This window comes from Bos mutus, chromosome 15 (assembly GCF_027580195.1).
Source record: "Bos mutus isolate GX-2022 chromosome 15, NWIPB_WYAK_1.1, whole genome shotgun sequence".
Taxonomy (NCBI): domain Eukaryota; kingdom Metazoa; phylum Chordata; class Mammalia; order Artiodactyla; family Bovidae; genus Bos; species Bos mutus.
In genome coordinates this window covers 18,280,029-18,297,488 of record NC_091631.1, presented here as the reverse complement: position 1 = coordinate 18,297,488, position 17,460 = coordinate 18,280,029, and the positions used below count along the sequence as shown (strand labels likewise).

Genomic DNA, 17,460 nt, shown 5'->3' with positions numbered 1-17,460 from the left:
GATTTATAACCTGGATCTAATGATGAGAAGATGTCAGACAGACCCATACTAAGGGATATTCTACAAATAACTGGCCTGTAATATCTTATGCCAGGGTCATAGAATCAAGGAAAGACTTGAGGGACTCTTCCATGTTGGAAAAGCCTTAAAGAGATATGACAGCTAAATGCAGTACATGATTCAGAATTGGGTTCTTTTGCCATGAAGGACATTATCTGTGCAGTTGGCCCAACTTGCAGTCTAAGGCTTAGCTGGTGAAAATGTATCAGTATTTATTTCCTGACTTTGATGATTATATTGTGATTATTAGGAGAGTAATCTTGTATGTACGAAATACAAAACATGCCATTATTTGGCAAATTACTCTCAAGTGGACTAGGAAAAAGTATTTATTGTACTGTTTTTATAACTTCTCTGTACCATTGAAATTGTTCAGGATAACCATGATTGTATGACTTTGGAATTAGAGAACTGTATGTGAGGCTTCTCTTAGAATGTTAATTTTCTTATGGGAGAGTCATGGAAGTAGCAACATAATTTATCTGAGAATTGTATCTTTCACGGAATACATTTTCCAGTTAATCAAAGCTCTTTTAAGTGCCAAAATGCTTTTTAACTGTTTTGACGTACTCTGTATTTTTCTGCCCTTTAAGGCAGAATATAGTGAACTTGGTCTTGTCTGTTTTGGAGAACAAATAACCCAGTTTTATTATTATCTTCTGAAGTAATACCTCGGTCTAGATCCCTGGTTAGTCTTTGGGGTTTGGTCTGGTTTGGTTTGAGTCTTATCTTCAGTGTCTGGTTTTCAGTTCTGATGTCATGGTGTGTGCGTTTAATCATCTGTCAGTTCTCTTTCTAGTGTGGTACTTCTGCTGTCATCTCAAAAAACAAGATCTATGCTTTTCCTTTTTTTCTTTTCTTTTACTGTCATGTTAATAAAACTTAGATGTTTCATCATAGCAGTGTTGTTCTCATGTTGTTGTTGATTCGTTGCTAAGTTGTGTCCAACTCTTTGTGACCCCATGGACTGTAGCCCGCCAGGCTCCTCTGTCTGTGGGATTTTCTAGGCAAGAATACTGGAGTGGGTTGCCATTTCCTTTTCCAGGGGATCTTCCCAACTCAGGGATCAAACCTGGATCTCCTGTGGGTGAATTCTTTACTGCTGAGCCACCAAGGAAGCTCCCCATTGTACTCATAGCATCCCTTTAAGTTTAATTCAGGATTATGGTTAGGTTTGAAAGAGTTATGAAAAATGGTGAATTACTGTGAATAGATGATTTCTCTCTGATTTTATGAGCTTTTCTTTGAATACCAGATGAATTGGATAATTTTACAATCATTTTTTAAATTTTTGAATTTCAGAGCTCCGGAGATTATATTGGGGTTGCCATTTTGTGAAGCCATAGACATGTGGTCACTGGGATGTGTGATTGCAGAATTATTCCTTGGATGGCCTCTCTACCCAGGAGCCTTGGAGTACGACCAGGTAACAGAACTGTCATGATAATCCAGTGGAGTTGGTAGAATGTAAAGGAAAACAATAGACTTATAGGAATGCATTTCCCCAGGCATACAGCACATGTGAAGCTCTTGTTGGAATAAAATGGCAAAACCAGGGATCTTATGGAATTGAAATTTAAGATCTCAAAACAGAATTTGATTTTTAAAGTGTTTTCATGAACAAAGTTGTAATTTCATAAAGTTGTAATCCACATGCCTGAAAACCAGTTTTGTAAACCTCTTGGGAGAATTTTTTTAGTCCCAATTTTTATATTGTAGGTATATATACACAAGGCTGGACTATGTCCATTTAAATAATAACGCTTTGCCTGGGGGACAGATTTTGGTGATGGATGAAATGTCAGCCTGTCCCAAGAAATAAAAGGTGTCGTAACTACTGGTCTTAAGCCAGCACCTTTTGTTGGTCTTAAATAACTCAGTCACCTGACCCTCTTTAGTATTTTTCACTGTTTTTGATGGTGCTGAAAGTCTCGCTTAAGATTATTTGAAATGATTCTCCATAGAATCCAGCGAGGCACCTCATTACACACTTTTCATGGTGGTTTTCAGGTATGTTCATTAGTCTTTTTAAGCTAATAGACAATATTGGTTGCTATTCTCTTGGTTTTTATTACCAAGATTGTCGTTTGAAGTACTTTTCTTCACTTTTTGAAAGGGTTTTATAGCATGCCTCCCTTATTAGAAAGAGATACATACTCAACTCCTATTTTAGTGAAAAATGTTAGTCAGAATTAACAAGGGTTACATAAATTTTGTTTGGCTTATATTTTTATTTAAATGATATACTAGTTAACTTTTAGATATGAAAAAATAGGAAGTAGAACATTTTAAAAGCATGCCTGACGTAACCAGCAAGATAGCTGATTTCTAGGGTTTAGCTTTCTACATAAAAGGGGATATGAGAGGTAGTTAATTTAGTGACTTAAATGTTGCTGAGACTCTAAAAATCATTTAATATTAATTATTAGATGTTATTGTTAACTTTAATCTCATCCTCTTCCAAAGACTTTCTACCCATGAAACTTCTTTTAGGCCAGGTTTTTTGTTTTTGTTTTTAATACTCTAACTTTCCCTCTCCCTGTTCAACATACCTCTTAAAAGACCATTTCTGTAAAAATTTCCATAGATTTTTACCTTCTTTCATCTTTTAACCCAGTCATTAACTTTGATTCAGATGCCAAGCTAACTGGTTTTGAGAGAATTAATGATCTGATTGAAAAGTCCCGAAACGCCTTAGCTGCTGACGTCCTGAGGAGCCTGTCAGATGCTGGAAATGCACCTTTGACTTTGTGGGCCACAATTTATTGCGCGCGTAGTACTCTGAAACAGTACACAGCTAGTGGAAGTAAAAAGATGGGTTTGCTATTTTACTCTGAATTTGGACCTTATAGTTGTCTTGGACAACTCATGTTGATACTGAAAAGGACCCTATAAATTCAGTTTTTCTAAAATCAATAATAAACTTAAAAAAGCCAAAAGTGAGAAAAAAAATTGTTATCTGATCCAGATTAACAATATTTTCAGAATGTGTATTATTTTAATTCCAAAAGGTCATAATAATTGAAAAAAGTTACTAGCATGCAGCATCAATAGTTACACAGTTATCAACCTAGTATTTTAAAAGTTATTTTCCAAAATAAATGTATGCAAACCAATAAGAATGATGGTTTTGTTGTTGTTGTTCCAGTCTTAGACTTCATACTCATTTTCAAATATGATGCTTGCTTGGTTTTGATAAATGCCTGTTTTCAGGGCTATCCCTTGTCTTCCTAATTTGAAGTTTTATTTTTTATTTTTTATCCTAAATTGGTTTTGGACTCTGAAATGCATTTTTGCATTAAAATGTTCACGTGAGTGGTATTTTTGTTGTTGTTGTTTTGGTTGTTTTTTTTTTACTTTATTTATGTGGTTGAATTTCATAAAATTTCCTCAACTCCCTGGATTATGGTCATCTAATCAGGATGTGGGAGAAGGCAATGGCAACCAACTCCATCCATGCAGTCCATGGGGTCGCTAAGAGTTGGACACTTTTCACTTTCATGCATTGGAGAAGGAAATGGCAACCCACTCCAGTGTTCTTGCCTGGAGAATCCCAGGGACGGAGGAGCCTGGTGGGCTGCCGTCTATGGGGTTGCACAGAGTCGGACACGACTGAAGCGACTTAGCAGCAGCAGCAATCAGGATGTGAAAGGGCATGCTTCTCTCTGTTACCTGTTTCCTGTTCTAGGCATCAGCTACTGTGATATACTTGGATACCCAATTGAGGCACTGTTGCTATTTTTTTTTTTTTACTTATTTTTTGCCTTTCAGTGGCAGTGCAGTGGGCAGTAGTAGTAACATTACTAACTAATACTTATTGAATTCTTTTATGTGCCAGAAACTGTCAACACTTTAACTCATTTAATATTTACAACAACGCTATGAAGTTTTATAGATGAGGAAGCCAAGGTGTGGGGAAGTTTAATAACTTGCAGGTTTAATAACAGGTAGTCTGAATCCAGAAGCTATGCTGTTAGCAGTCGACTGCCTCTACACTACTTCATGGATAATGATACTTTCAGGGCAGTAAGAGTCCAGCTGAACCCTGCTCCAGTCTGCCCTGACTCCCTGGCACTAGCTCTCTTCCGGACTCCACCTCCACCCTGCCACTGCCAATCTGTTCTCGCTCAAAGAGGGTTTTCACTGTCTTTATATTAGTTTCTCAAATTCATCAACCTCCACTGGTATTCTGTCTCCAGGTTTGAGTTCTAGGGAAGGAGCCAGCAGCCTCTGCTAGTTTATGATTTTTCCCTGTGATAACATTTTGTACAAATATTTCTCTCTCAAATTGTATGTTGTACTAGATATTCTTCTTCTGTTTTGCTTTTAATCATAACATTGCTTTTAACAGCAGGAGTGTTCTTATATTACAAATATTATCAGTATTGATTATAAAGAGCAGAAGCCCAGCCAATTAATTTGGAAATTCAATTCATCACAAACACAGAAATTCTATATTTTATATCCCTTGCAACAGCTTCAAAATATTATAAGTCAAAGTTGATAGAACCAAAAAAATGGAGACAAACCCATAATCATAAGTAGAGATTTACAGTGCATTTCTTTCTGTAATTGATAGAGAACATAGATAGAAAAAATCGGTGAGAATATGAATGATTTGAACACATGATTAACCAAGCTGACCTGCTAATACAGGCATAGAGCACTATGCCCAATACAGCATGCAAAAGTGTAGGTTACATGTATTTTAAGTGCATGTGAAACATTTACAAAAATAAAGACTTCTATGAAATGTGTTGTAATATCTTTCTTAACCCTTGTTGATGTGTCTTTTGTGTAATCTTTATTTAACATTCTAACCCAAAGTTTTTTTCCAGAGGTGAAAGAGAGTTAACATTTTACCTATAGTTATATACTTCAAGGCCAGATTTGAGTCACTAGGAAAAACTATTCAGATTATTTTAATTCTTTATTATGAGCTTTCTGTTCTGTTCCTTTGATCGTCTGTGTCATCTCTTGAAGTCTTCCACAGGCAATTACTTCTTTGAATTTTGGATTCTACAGCTTGCCACTGACCATTTTTTACATTATATTTTTCTCATATGCATTTATTTCTGTTCGTACACAATTGTATGTACTGTGTTTGTTTAGAGACGGCTGCCTCATGAATTGGTACTGTGCTTTGGATCCCTTCCTGTGTTTATTGTAAGCATACTGTCTCACTCGTGCTATATGTACTGAATTTGACTTTTATTTACTGGGAAAATGTCAATATCGTTCAGGACATTAAATAATATTTTAACGGATGAATGGCAGTATTTACTTGATAAATGTTGATTGGTCTTGCAGAATGTTTGTTAGAGTTTAGATAGAACCATATCCACAATGGCTAAAAGCCTGAATTTATATTCAAATTTTATTACGCTTGGTAATATCAAATTATATCTTACGTAAGAAAAATAAAGCTCCCTATTTCAATTCCAGGGTGGGGTGAGAATCTTCAGGGAATTCTATTTCATCACGCTATTCAGATCTCAAAGAGCCTTTCTCGAGTAGCCTCAAATAGAGTGCATTTATTTATGTGTGGTGGTGGTGGTTTAGTCACTAAGTCGTGTCTGACTGTTGTGACCCCATGGACTGTAGCTGCCAGGCTCCTCTGTCCATGGGATTCTCCAGGCAAGAATACTGGATTGGGTTGATATTTCCTTCTCCAGGGGATCTTCTCAACCCAGGGATTGAACCCTAGTCTCCTGCATTGCAGACAGATTCTTCACCAGCTGAGCTGTGAAGGCAGCCCCATTTATGTGTGGACTGTCACATAAATCCAAGAATGAGCTTTACTGTGACTGGATTTTTTGAAGTCTGGAGTTGAAGGTGGTTTTGGATTCACAGCAACACTTAGAAGAATTAGTAGGCATTGGTAGAATCTCACTTTGGTGCTAGATCATGAGTATAATTTAGCTGCTCTGTAAGTGCTTTTATCTGTTCTGATTCTGACTTGCTGCTCAGATTTTCTGCTTACTCTGGTTACGTTAGCATAGTCATCAAACTCTAGCTCTGCTTTATGCCCTTCAGCTCATCCGCCAACGGTGTCTGGAGTTTCTTAGTTTATGTTTCTGACATTGTAAATCTAATTTGCTTAGCTTAATTCTAGTTGAGTTTACAAGGCAAATTGCTTCTAAGACTAGTCCCTGCCCTTCATCCACTGGGGATGGGAGGGGCAGATAGGTGGAACACGTTCTCTCTCTTCAAATGACTGTCAGGCATTAGGACCGAAAATAACTTGCAGGTTTGTTTGCTGCTTTTTCAGTGCTATCTCTACCTCTAAGGTATATTAACTGCTCTATTGGGTTCTTTTAGCACTTTATTTTCTTCTTTATAATGGCACGTCCTAGTTTAATTGCATGTTATGGGCTTAAGTATTTATCTCTTTTACTGAATTAATGCTGTTGAAGAGTGACACCATATTCTATTAATCTGCATGTCTTTGTCATAATAAATGCCCTGTGTATGTTTGTTGAAATTGATATGTTGAGCACCTTCCCTACTTTGAGAGACTCTGATGCAGCATCTGGGCACTTCCCATTTTCTCGTTCCGTAAAACAAGGAACTCAGGCACTTGGGATGCCGAGTGAGGGAAAGGCACTGCGCTTTAATGAAAGGAAACTAACTTGTAAGGTGAAGATTTTAATGACCATTTCTTGTGAAATTGGAGATACAAAGATACATGAACATAGACTGTCAGGAGGCACATAGTCTAGCAGGGAAAACTGACGTGTAAAAGTAATTGTTTTGTGTTATGAGTACATTAAAATTGCTATATTCTAGGTGTGGTGGTAGCACAGAAGATGACGATGGCCTCTGTTTTGGTTAGGGAGAGCTTTACAAAGGAGAGTTTCTTGAATTGAGTCTCGAAGAAGGAACAGTAAAAGATTAGCACGTTGGCTTGGTCAAGTGGCAAGGAGGGAGAGGGACAGGGACGTGATAAGTAGGAGTTAGAGAGCAATCTCGGCAAGACAGACTGGCTCATGCAGGGTTCAGCAGGTGCTGGAGAGGGCAGGAATACGGAATGTGTGAAGAGCTGGGAAGAGAGAAAGTGGGGTGGGGTCAGGGGGACTTGTATGCCACAATTAGAGATTTGGAATCCAGCCCGTAGGCAGTAAAGTAATTTTATACAGAGAGTAACAATCAGATTTGCATTTTACCAAAGTGGCTGTTAGCAATTTCTTGTTCTTGGCAATGTGAATAATGAATCGGGGATGAGTGGATGGGGTTGGGGACTGCATGGACTGTAGCCCACCAGGCTCGTCTGTCCATAGGATTCTCCAGGCAAGAATACTGGAGTGGGTTGCCATTTCCTTCTCCAGGGGATCTCCCTGACCCAGGGATCGAACGCATGTCTCCTGCATTGGCAGGCAGATTCTCTACTGCTGAGCCACCCGAGAAGCCCATTAGGGAGGCATGTAGACTAATTAGGAGGCTGTAGACTGTGAGACTGTATAACTAGAATTGAAGAAGACCTGAAAGAGGAATGGAGAGGAGGGATAGTTATGAAAAATACAAATGAGATAAAATTGTTAAGAGTTTTGGTTGTTGGAAAGAGGGTGATGTGGGAGAGGTACTTGTCAGGCCTCAATTCCAGGTTTCTGTCAATTTCAGGTTTCTGATTCAGGCATTGTGATAGTGATCACCAAAGGGGAAGTACCTGAGGTTTTAACAGATTTAAGAAAAATCAGTTTAGAATGTATTCACTTTGAGGTACCGAAAGGCGTTCCAGATGGAAAGTTTCACTTAAGCAGTTAAATCTCCAGAGCTAGAGATAAATATTTAGACATAGAATTAGAGATAAAGCTATGGGGGAAGGCAATTAAAGAGTGCCAAGAAGTAGGAAGACAACTAGAAAAGAATGATGTGGAAATGAAAGGAACAGTTTTTTAAGTGAAAAGATAATAGCTAATAGTGTTAAAGTAAGATAAGGTTTAATATTCAACTATTAAATGTTTCAGTTAATGACAGGACATCACTTACCTTTATCGTTTTGTGAGAGTAATAGAATTCTAATTGTTGTGTGTTGAGCTTAGAATGAAAAGGAAACTATAGATTATTAAGACTTACTCAATTAAATGTTTCAAATAGTTAAGAGAGTTTTTTGTTTTTAGGCTGGAAGATATTAAACATTTTTGTAGGTTGAGGGCAAAAATCTCATAGAGAAGAAGTAATAGAAGATGCAGAAGAGGATAGAGTAGTTGTCTTCTAGGTTTAAAGAAAGAACCCTGTGTTTTCAAACACAATTTCAAGGGGTTAAGCCTCTGTTTATTTCCTGTGCTGCCCAGTTGTTGAGTTGGGGAACAGATATTTGAGGGGAACAGTTATTTTAGGGCCAACTATGTATCAGACACTGTCATGGGTGTATATGTAAGGAAACAGAACAGACTCCTTCCTACTTCTACTGCAGAATGGATAAGGAAATACAAGGTAAATGTGCAGAATGTCAGATGGTAAAAAGCACTGTGGAGAAAAAGACAACAGAGAAGGGGAGGTAGGGGTACTGAAGAGGGGAGAGCTTGTCCTTATTTATTGGTGGGTCATAGAAGGCCTCATGAATAAGGTGACATTTGAGCTGAGAGCTGAAGGAAGCAAAACACAGCCATACAGATGCGTGGGGAAGAGTGTTCAAACAGAGTGGTATTAACTTCAGAGGCCCTGAGGCTGGAGCTTTTCAGTGTCCTCCTGAGAGAGCTCATCTGTGCTTGTGTCTCTTCCCCTACTGACCCAAGCACACATAGGTCATGTCATAGATGCATGCACGCCCTCCAGTGTTCCCATAGTCCTGATTTACCCAGGTTAACTTGTCACTGAGTCAAGTAGCTTGTCAATTTCCTGTGTAGATTTCTTCAGTTTCTCCAGTGGTTTCCCAGTATTACCTCTGAGATTAAAATCAAGCTTCTTAACCTATCGATAAAACCCTTTGCCTACAAGATCAATTTCGTCTCTTGCCATTTCGCCCTTTGTGAACCTCAGTCTCTCAGTGTGTGGATATATTCTTTTTATTTTCCATATTATAACCTTGAAAATGTTACTTGCTCAGTTGTGTCTGACTCTTTGTGATCCCATGGACTATAGCTGCCAGTCTCCTCTGTCTATGAGATTTCCCAGTCAAGAATACTGGAGTAGGTTGCCATTTCCTTCTCCAGGGTATCGTCCGGACCCAGGAATTGAACCCGCATCTCCTGCATTAGCAGGTGGATTCTTTGCTGTCTGAGCCACTAGGGAAGCCTTGTATCATAATAGATCATATTTCTCCACTCCTTCAGGACTAACAAACTATTTATTCTTTACTGCCCGATTTGAGCAGAACTTTATATGACTACCATTATTTTATGTGTCTCTTCTTTGCCTTCTCATGATGCATGCCTTTATTATACCTGTATTACATATATTACACTGCCTTATGATTGCTTACTTGTATCTTCTCCACTAGAGTAAGAGACAGGGGTTCACTTCCTGGGTTGGGAAGATCTCCTGGAGGAGGGCAAGGCAACCTACTCCAGTATTCTTGCCTGGAGAATCCCATGGACAGGGGAGCCTGGCAGGCTACAGTCCATAGGGTCACACGACTGAAGTGACTGAGCACACACGCAGACTGATTTATTAGGGCACACACACTACATCATTTAATTCTTGACCTAACATCTAGCTTAGTGTCTGATATATTATAGCTATGTAATTAATGTCTTAATGCAATAAAAGAATAATTTTTCTCTTTTGTAAATTATCTTTCAGATTCGATACATTTCTCAGACTCAAGGTTTACCAGGAGAACAGTTGTTAAATGTGGGTACAAAATCCACAAGATTTTTTTGCAGAGAAACAGATCTCTCCCATTCTGGTTGGAGATTAAAGGTAACTCACTTACACTTGATCTTAGCCAAAAGGCCGAGAAGTGATCTCACTTAAAAAAATATTTAGAAAAACAGTTTTCTAAGATGCCTTATGTTCATGGATAATACTCTTTATTTTTACTTTATTACATTTGTTTCTTTTGAGTTTTCTTTTTTACCATCCCCCAATCCCACTTTTAATAAGCAGAGTCTTTTCTGAATAGCTTAGCTCATTCTCTAACCTGGCAACACAATTAGTAATGTGTTTTAAATAGTTTAAAAAATTTTATGTGTGTCATTTTGAGTTCTTCCCTACTATTTATCAAGCTTTATGGGACAGGGTTGAACTTAACCACTTATGGTGTAACCCAAGTATGTAATTTATTCCCAGGATCAGTAAATCCTTAATGATTAACATTAGTAATTTTGTTAGGGAATTTATCTATGTGTGTGATTTTATCTATATATTTTTGACCTCAGCCTGAATGTCTCATTTTCTGTATACTTTTAAAAATTATATTTTGATAGTTATTCTTTTGAAACTACTACTTGCCTTAGAATATTCAGTATATTAGACTAAATGTGCCAGAATTGAAGAAATAAAGAATTTACAAGTGGTAGTAATAAGATGTTTTTCTTCTCTGATGTATTCAATAAGACACTGGAAGAACATGAGGCAGAGACAGGAATGAAGTCTAAAGAAGCCAGAAAGTACATATTCAACAGCCTGGATGATATAGTGCATGTGAGTACCACAGTCACATTTGTCAATGTTTCATGCATATAAATTGGTGCACTTGAATGCCAAGAATGCCAAAGCACGTTAATCATTTTCTACGTGACCCAGTGCTTGCTGTTTTTAAGCTCTTCAAATGAAATTGATTCTAAGGTTTAAGAAACTAAATTTCATTCATCTTTATCAAATATTTGATTTGTATTATCCTGTTCTTCAGTATTTTCTTTAAAAAGGAAAACCCTAGCAAACATATTTCTTCTACTTACATCTCTCTAGAATTGAATGTTTAGTTAAAGCAGTTTTTTTCCCACTGTTTTGAATGCTTTTTGATACCTCAAAATATTTTTGAGATGTGTTCTTTCTTATTTGAAAATACTTGTAGTTCTTGGTTCTTTCCTGTTTGAGGTTCTTTTTGAATTGTTAGACTTTAACATATAGTACAGTGTATGGCTTATTTTTATTTGATGTCTTGAAATGTTGATATTGCAGGTGAACACAGTGATGGATTTGGAAGGAAGTGATCTTTTGGCTGAGAAAGCTGATAGAAGAGAGTTTGTTGGTCTGTTGAAAAAAATGTTGCTGATTGATGCAGATTTAAGAATTACCCCAGCTGAGACTTTGAACCATGCTTTTGTTAATATGAAGCATCTTCTTGATTTCCCTCATAGCAACCAGTATGTTACTTTAAAATCTTTTAAAATGATTCTGAAGAAATGATAATGCTCTCTGTAGTAAACCAGTTTGTTAGAAAAATGATTCAGTTTCTTCATTAAATATAAGTAAACTGAGTCAAAAGAGGTTAAGCTAACTTGAGCAAGTTCACATAGACAGTAAATTGCAGAGTAGAACTAGAATGCAAATCTAAATCACAGTCCAGTGTTCTTTTTCCAAAATAGCATACCAAAAATGACTGAGTGATATCACTTTTACATAATATTCTTACCTTAATGACTGGACATATTTATAATTAAAGAAAGTGTTAAGTTTTTCCTCCTTCAATTTTGAGTCCTGCAAACTCCAAATTGAAAAACTCCTTTTTTCAGTTTCCCTTCACACCATTTGCTTTTCTCCTCCATTCCCCTGCCCCCGTTTCCTCTCTTCCTTGTGGAAGGAGGTTTTTTAATGGGTTGGTGGAGAAGAATATATGCCCAAATTGAAATGGGGGTCACAAATTATAGTGTGCTCACCAAAATGTGCTCACTGTTGCTTTACTGTCTCAAGAAAATGTCTCAGATAGAAGCATATGCTGCTTCTTGCTTCAGACTTCCATCTTACAGGATTTCCTGGTAGACATAGTATTGGAAATCGGCAGATTAAGTGCAAGCCATAGACTTTATTTTTCTTTTAAAAATAATTTTTAATCTTAAACTATTCTAAACATTTAAAAAATAATATGACCATTACTGTTCACTTTTTCTTTTGCAGTGTAAAGTCCTGTTTTCATATTATGGATATTTGTAAGTCCCATCCAAATTCATGTGATGCAAATAATCACAATAAAACTTCACTTTTAAGACCAGTTGCTCCAAGCAGTACTACTAATCTGGCAGCAAATTTTACTAAAATTGGCACATTAAGAAGTCAGGTAAGAACTTACAGTATTTGGTCATTTTTGCTTCTCTTTTAACAATTAATCATTTTGCTTTTGAAATATACATAAGTTTCCGTATCAGCACTTCCAGTGCTGATGAGGTCTTACTATGGCTGTTCTACTAAATCTCTAATATTTCAGGGTAACAGTTGGAATGTATCTACTTAAATTTATTTTTTTCCTTCACCTTTTATTCTTTCAATGCAATCTATTGGCTCTCCTATATCTCAAGTCTACAAAAACTAGACTTCAGTAAGATCAATTTCTGGGTCCATCTTTATCATAGAATTATGGTTTTTTAAAATGCATTTGACTTCTACTTATAAAGCATGTGTACACAATTATTAGCGTACTCTGTATAATGAATGCCATGTCCATCAATTGTTCTAGGCATTAACCACATCTGCCCATTCAGTTGTGCACCATGGGATTCCTCTGCAGGCCGGAACCGCTCATTTTGGTTGTGGTGATGCTTTTCAGCAGACACTGATTATCTGTCCCCCAGCTATTCAAGGTATTCTTTTATTTAAATTACACTTTGAGTTTTTGCATGCATTATTTTAAAATAAGTTTAGGCATCTATTCATTAGATATACTGCATGGGTTTTGTTACATTTAATGCTACATTTGCATTTAATTTAAGCTGGTCAGTAGCCTTTAAACCACTGATACTCATTAACTGACTGGAGTTCCATTGTAGTCATCATTAACAAAATGGCTCATATGACAGTTGTATTTCCTGTAGAGTCTAGCATGATAAAATACTTTAGTAGGAATTAATGAACTGGGAAAGCTGTGGATTGTCCTATGCTGGGTAAAACTGCTCCAGATATTCAGGTTAAATACTTAACATCTGCATGTCATCTCTAGACATGACCGTGACTGAAAGCTCAGATCTTTGTTTTGGTCAAAGGATTTCTTTCCTAAAATATTGTAGTCTTGTTCTTTACCCATAGCTTAGTCTTTTGTTTTTTTAAATATTGATTTTTATCAAATTGCCCTTATTTAGTTAAAAATATCAAATCCTCAAATGAGATAATGACAGAATACCTTTGAAGAGGCATAAATTCTCACACTGAGGAACTACTTTGTGGTAAGAGAATGATAGCAGTGAACTTTTTGACTGGAATAACTAGAATAAAGTCCTCTTTCCTAGGTCCTTTACTAGCATCTTGTTCCTGCTAGGCTGTGATGTCTAAATCTTAAAATCAAGGGATTGATTTCAAATGGGCCTGAAAGGACTGTTTGAAGTGTTGTAATGCTGTTAATAATAAGTGAGAGCTCTTGGTGCTCAGTCAGGATGCCTGGGACCTAGTTCTTGTTTCCTCTATTTGCTCTGCCATCCCAGACATGTTTGTTATCTTGCTTCAACCTTAGTCAAAGAAAATGGATGGAATGGCTACTCTCTTGATCATTTCCAGTTCTAATATTTCTGGATTCTGAAAGTGATATTTAAAATATTTATTTGATTTAAGGATATGAGCAACTTTTTGAAGTTTTTATTTTAATCTCCTGCACAGTATCTAAAAAGCACCAAGAATATGTTTGTTGACTTGCTTAACTAGTAATGAGAGGTGTGAAAACCTGGCAGCTCTTCAGCCGCTTTGATTCTACCAGGGTGGCTTTGGTCTGTTATCTGTGACAGTGACCCGTGGCTTATCTGATAATAAAAATACCTATAGCATATTGTCAGCACTCCTAAAGATGCTGTTGTGTTTCTTTGTTTTTCTTCAACTGTTATTATAAAAATTTTGAACATATAGAGAAATTCAAATAATAATAATACCTTCTACTCTAGATTCAACAAGTATTAACATGTTATATTTATTCTCCCTATTACACATACACACACTGTTAATAGTAAGTCATAGATGTTTTACTTCTAAATACTTGAGCACACAAAACTGCTGCTTTTTTAATTTAATCAGTTACTATTTAAGTGGTATCGTGACAAATACATTTTCATATAGATGTGTTTAATCTGTGCTAATAGATTGTTGCCTCCTTGATGACTCAGTGGTAAAGGATCCACCGGCAGTGCAGGAGACATGGGTTTGATCCCTAGATTGGGAAGATGCCCTGGAGGAGGAAATGGCAGAAATCCGTGGACAGAGGAGCCTGATGGAAATGGCAGAAATCCGTGGACAGAGGAGCCTGATGGGCTACAGTCAGACAGGACTTAGTGACTAAACAACAAAAAATAAATTGTTAGGTTCTTTCTCTTTCTTGCATGTACCAAAATTAATTTGGGGATTGCCTTCTACCTACAGTGTGGTGTATTTCATCCAAATTTGGAGTAGCAAGAAATTCCCTGGGGGTCCATGGTTAGAATTCTGGGCTTTCACTTCTTTTTTTTTTTTTTTTTTTTTTTTTTTAATTTTTTTAAAAAATTTTATTTAATTTTTAAACTTTACATAATTGTATTAGTTTTGCCAAATATCAAAATGAATCCACCACAGGTATACATGTGTTCCCCATCCTGAACCCTCCTCCCTCTTCCCTCCCCATACCATCCCTCTGGGTCGTCCCAGTGCACTAGCCCCAAGGGTCCAGTATTGTGCATCAAACCTGGACTGGCATCTCGTTTCATACATGATATTTTACATGTTTCAATGCCATTCTCCCAAATCTTCCCACCCTCTCCCTCTCCCACAGAGTCCATAAGACTGTTCTATATATCATTGTCTCTTTTGCTGTCTCGTTCACAGGGTTATTGTTACCATCTTTCTAAATTCCATATATATGCGTTAGTATACTGTATTGGTGTTTTTCCTTCTGGCTTACTTCACTCTGTATAATAGGCTCCAGTTTCATCCACCTCATTAGAACTGATTCAAATGTATTCTTTTTAATGGCTGAGTAATACTCCATTGTGTATATGTACCACAGCTTTCTTATCCATTCATCTGCTGATGGGCATCTAGGTTGCTTCCATGTCCTGGCTATTATAAACAGTGCTGCGATGAACATTGGGGTACACGTGTCTCTTTCCCTTCTGGTTTCCTCAGTGTGTATGCCTAGTAGTGGGATTGCTGGATCATAAGGCAGTTCTATTTCCAGTTTTTTAAGGAATCTCCACACTGTTCTCCATAGTGGCTGTACTAGTTTGCATTCCCACCAACAGTGTAAGAGGGTTCCCTTTTCTCCACATCCTCTCCAGCATTTATTATTTGTAGACTTTTTTGGATCTCAGCCATTCTGACTGGTGTGAAATGGTACCTCATAGTGGTTTTGATTTGCATTTCTCTGATAATGAGTGATGTTGAGCATCTTTTCATGTGTTTGTTAGCCATCTGTATGTCTTCTTTGGAGAAATGTTTATTTAGTTCTTTGGCCCATTTTTTGATTGGGTCATTTATTTTTCTGGAGTTGAGCTGTAGGAGTTGCTTGTATATTTTTGAGATTAGTTGTTTGTCAGTTGCTTCATTTGCTATTATTTTCTCCCATTCTGAAGGCTGTCTTTTCACCTTGCTAATACTTTCACTTCTTGTGGGCCCTAGTTTGATCCTTGGTGGGTAAATTAAGATCCTGCAAGCCATAATACGTTAACAGCTGTGGTTGGTTCATAACAAGGGTAACAGAAGGAAAAGGAGATATTCTCAGACTCGTTAACTCATCAGATGTCAAGAACAATAGTTTTGGAATTAATAACAAGACAAAGCGAAATACTTGTTCACTTACTGAGCTAACAGGTGTGGTTGCAGCAGTGTAACAGGCAGGCTTTATAATATGTTGTCTCATTATTTCTTATCTTAGTATAGTGGCTGCTTAGAAAGGAGTTTTCCCTCTAATCCATTTTGGCATCTCTATAGAAAATCCCAGTGTTGGTCTTCCTACCCCTTTATCTCATAATGTGCCAATCTATTTTGAAGATATGAGTGCAGTTGTACAGTAGTTTGAGCATTCTTTGGCATTGCCTTCCTTTGGGATTGGAATGAAAACTGACCTTTTCCAGTCCTGTGGCCACTGTTGAGTTTTCCAAATTTTCTTATGTATTGAGTGCAGTACTTTAACAACATCATCTTTTAGGATTTTAGATAGTTCAGCTGGAATTCCATCACCGCTGCTAGCTTTGTTCATATTAATGCTTCCCAAGGTCCACTTGACTTCACACTCCCAAGATGTCTGGCTTTAGGTGAGTGACCACACCACTGTGATTATCACGGTCATTAAGGCCTTTTTTGTATAGTTCTGTGTATTCTTGCCATCTCTTCTTAATATCTTCAGCTTCTGTTAGGTCCTTGCTATTTCTGTCCTTTATTGTGCCCATCTCTGCATGAAATGTTCCCTTGATATCTCCAGTTTTCTTGAAGAGATCTCTGGTCTTTCCCATTCTGTTGTTTTCCTCTATTTCTTTGTGCTCATTTCACATGCTAGCAAGGTAATGCTCAAAATCCTTCAAGCTAGGCTTCAGCAGTATGTGAACGAAGAACTTCCAGGTGGATAAGCTGGATTTTAAAGAGGGAGAGGAACCAAAGATCAAATTGCCAGTATCGTTTGGATCATAGAGAAAGCAAGGGAATTCCAGAAAAACATCTGTCTGTGTGCTTCATTGACTACGTGGAAGCCTTTGTGTGGATCACAACAGACTATGGAAAATTCTTAAAGAGATGGGAATACCAGACCACTTTACCTGTCTCCTGAGAAACTTGTATGCAGGTCAAGAAGCAACAGTTAGAAGAGGACATGGAACAACAGACTGGTTCAAAATTGGGAAAGGCTGTAGCTTATTTAACTTCTTTACGGAGTACATCATGCAAAATGCCAGGCTGGGTGAATCAAAAGCTGGAATCAAGATTACCAAGAGAAATATTGACAGCCTCAGATATGCAGATGATACCATGCTATTGGCAGAAAGGGAAGAGGAACTAAAGAGTTTCTTGATGAGGCTGAAAAGGAGAGTAAAAAGCTAACTTAAAACACAGTGTTTAAAAAATTAAGATCATAGTATCTGGTGCCATCACATCATGGCAAGTAGATGGGGAAAACGGGGAAACAGTGACAGATTTTATTTTCTTGGGCTCCAGAATCACTGTGTACGGGGACTGCAGCCATGAAATTAAAAGACACTTGCTCCTTGGAAGGAAAACTATGACAAACCTGGACAGTGTATTAAAAAGCAGAGACATCACTTTGTCAACAAAGGTCCATACAGTCAAAGCTGTGGTTTTTACGGTAGTCATGAACAGATGTGAGCATTGGACCATAAAGAAAGCTGAATGTCGAAGAAC

At 37.3% G+C, this 17,460-nt stretch overlaps 1 protein-coding gene across 4 annotated transcripts in view; it reads left to right on the top strand.

The window, feature by feature from the left end:
• The window catches only part of HIPK3 (homeodomain interacting protein kinase 3), an 83,638-nt gene that overhangs the window by 54,995 nt on the left and 11,183 nt on the right, over nt 1-17,460 (top strand). For all 4 annotated transcript variants that reach the window (XM_070383582.1, XM_070383583.1, XM_070383581.1 and 1 more), the window contains exons 3-8: nt 1,363-1,486; nt 9,805-9,924; nt 10,561-10,647; nt 11,128-11,312; nt 12,064-12,223; nt 12,620-12,743. In XM_070383582.1, coding sequence (XP_070239683.1) covers nt 1,363-1,486; nt 9,805-9,924; nt 10,561-10,647; nt 11,128-11,312; nt 12,064-12,223; nt 12,620-12,743 — 800 coding nt within the window. The remainder of the gene's footprint in view (nt 1-1,362; nt 1,487-9,804; nt 9,925-10,560; nt 10,648-11,127; nt 11,313-12,063; nt 12,224-12,619; nt 12,744-17,460) is intronic.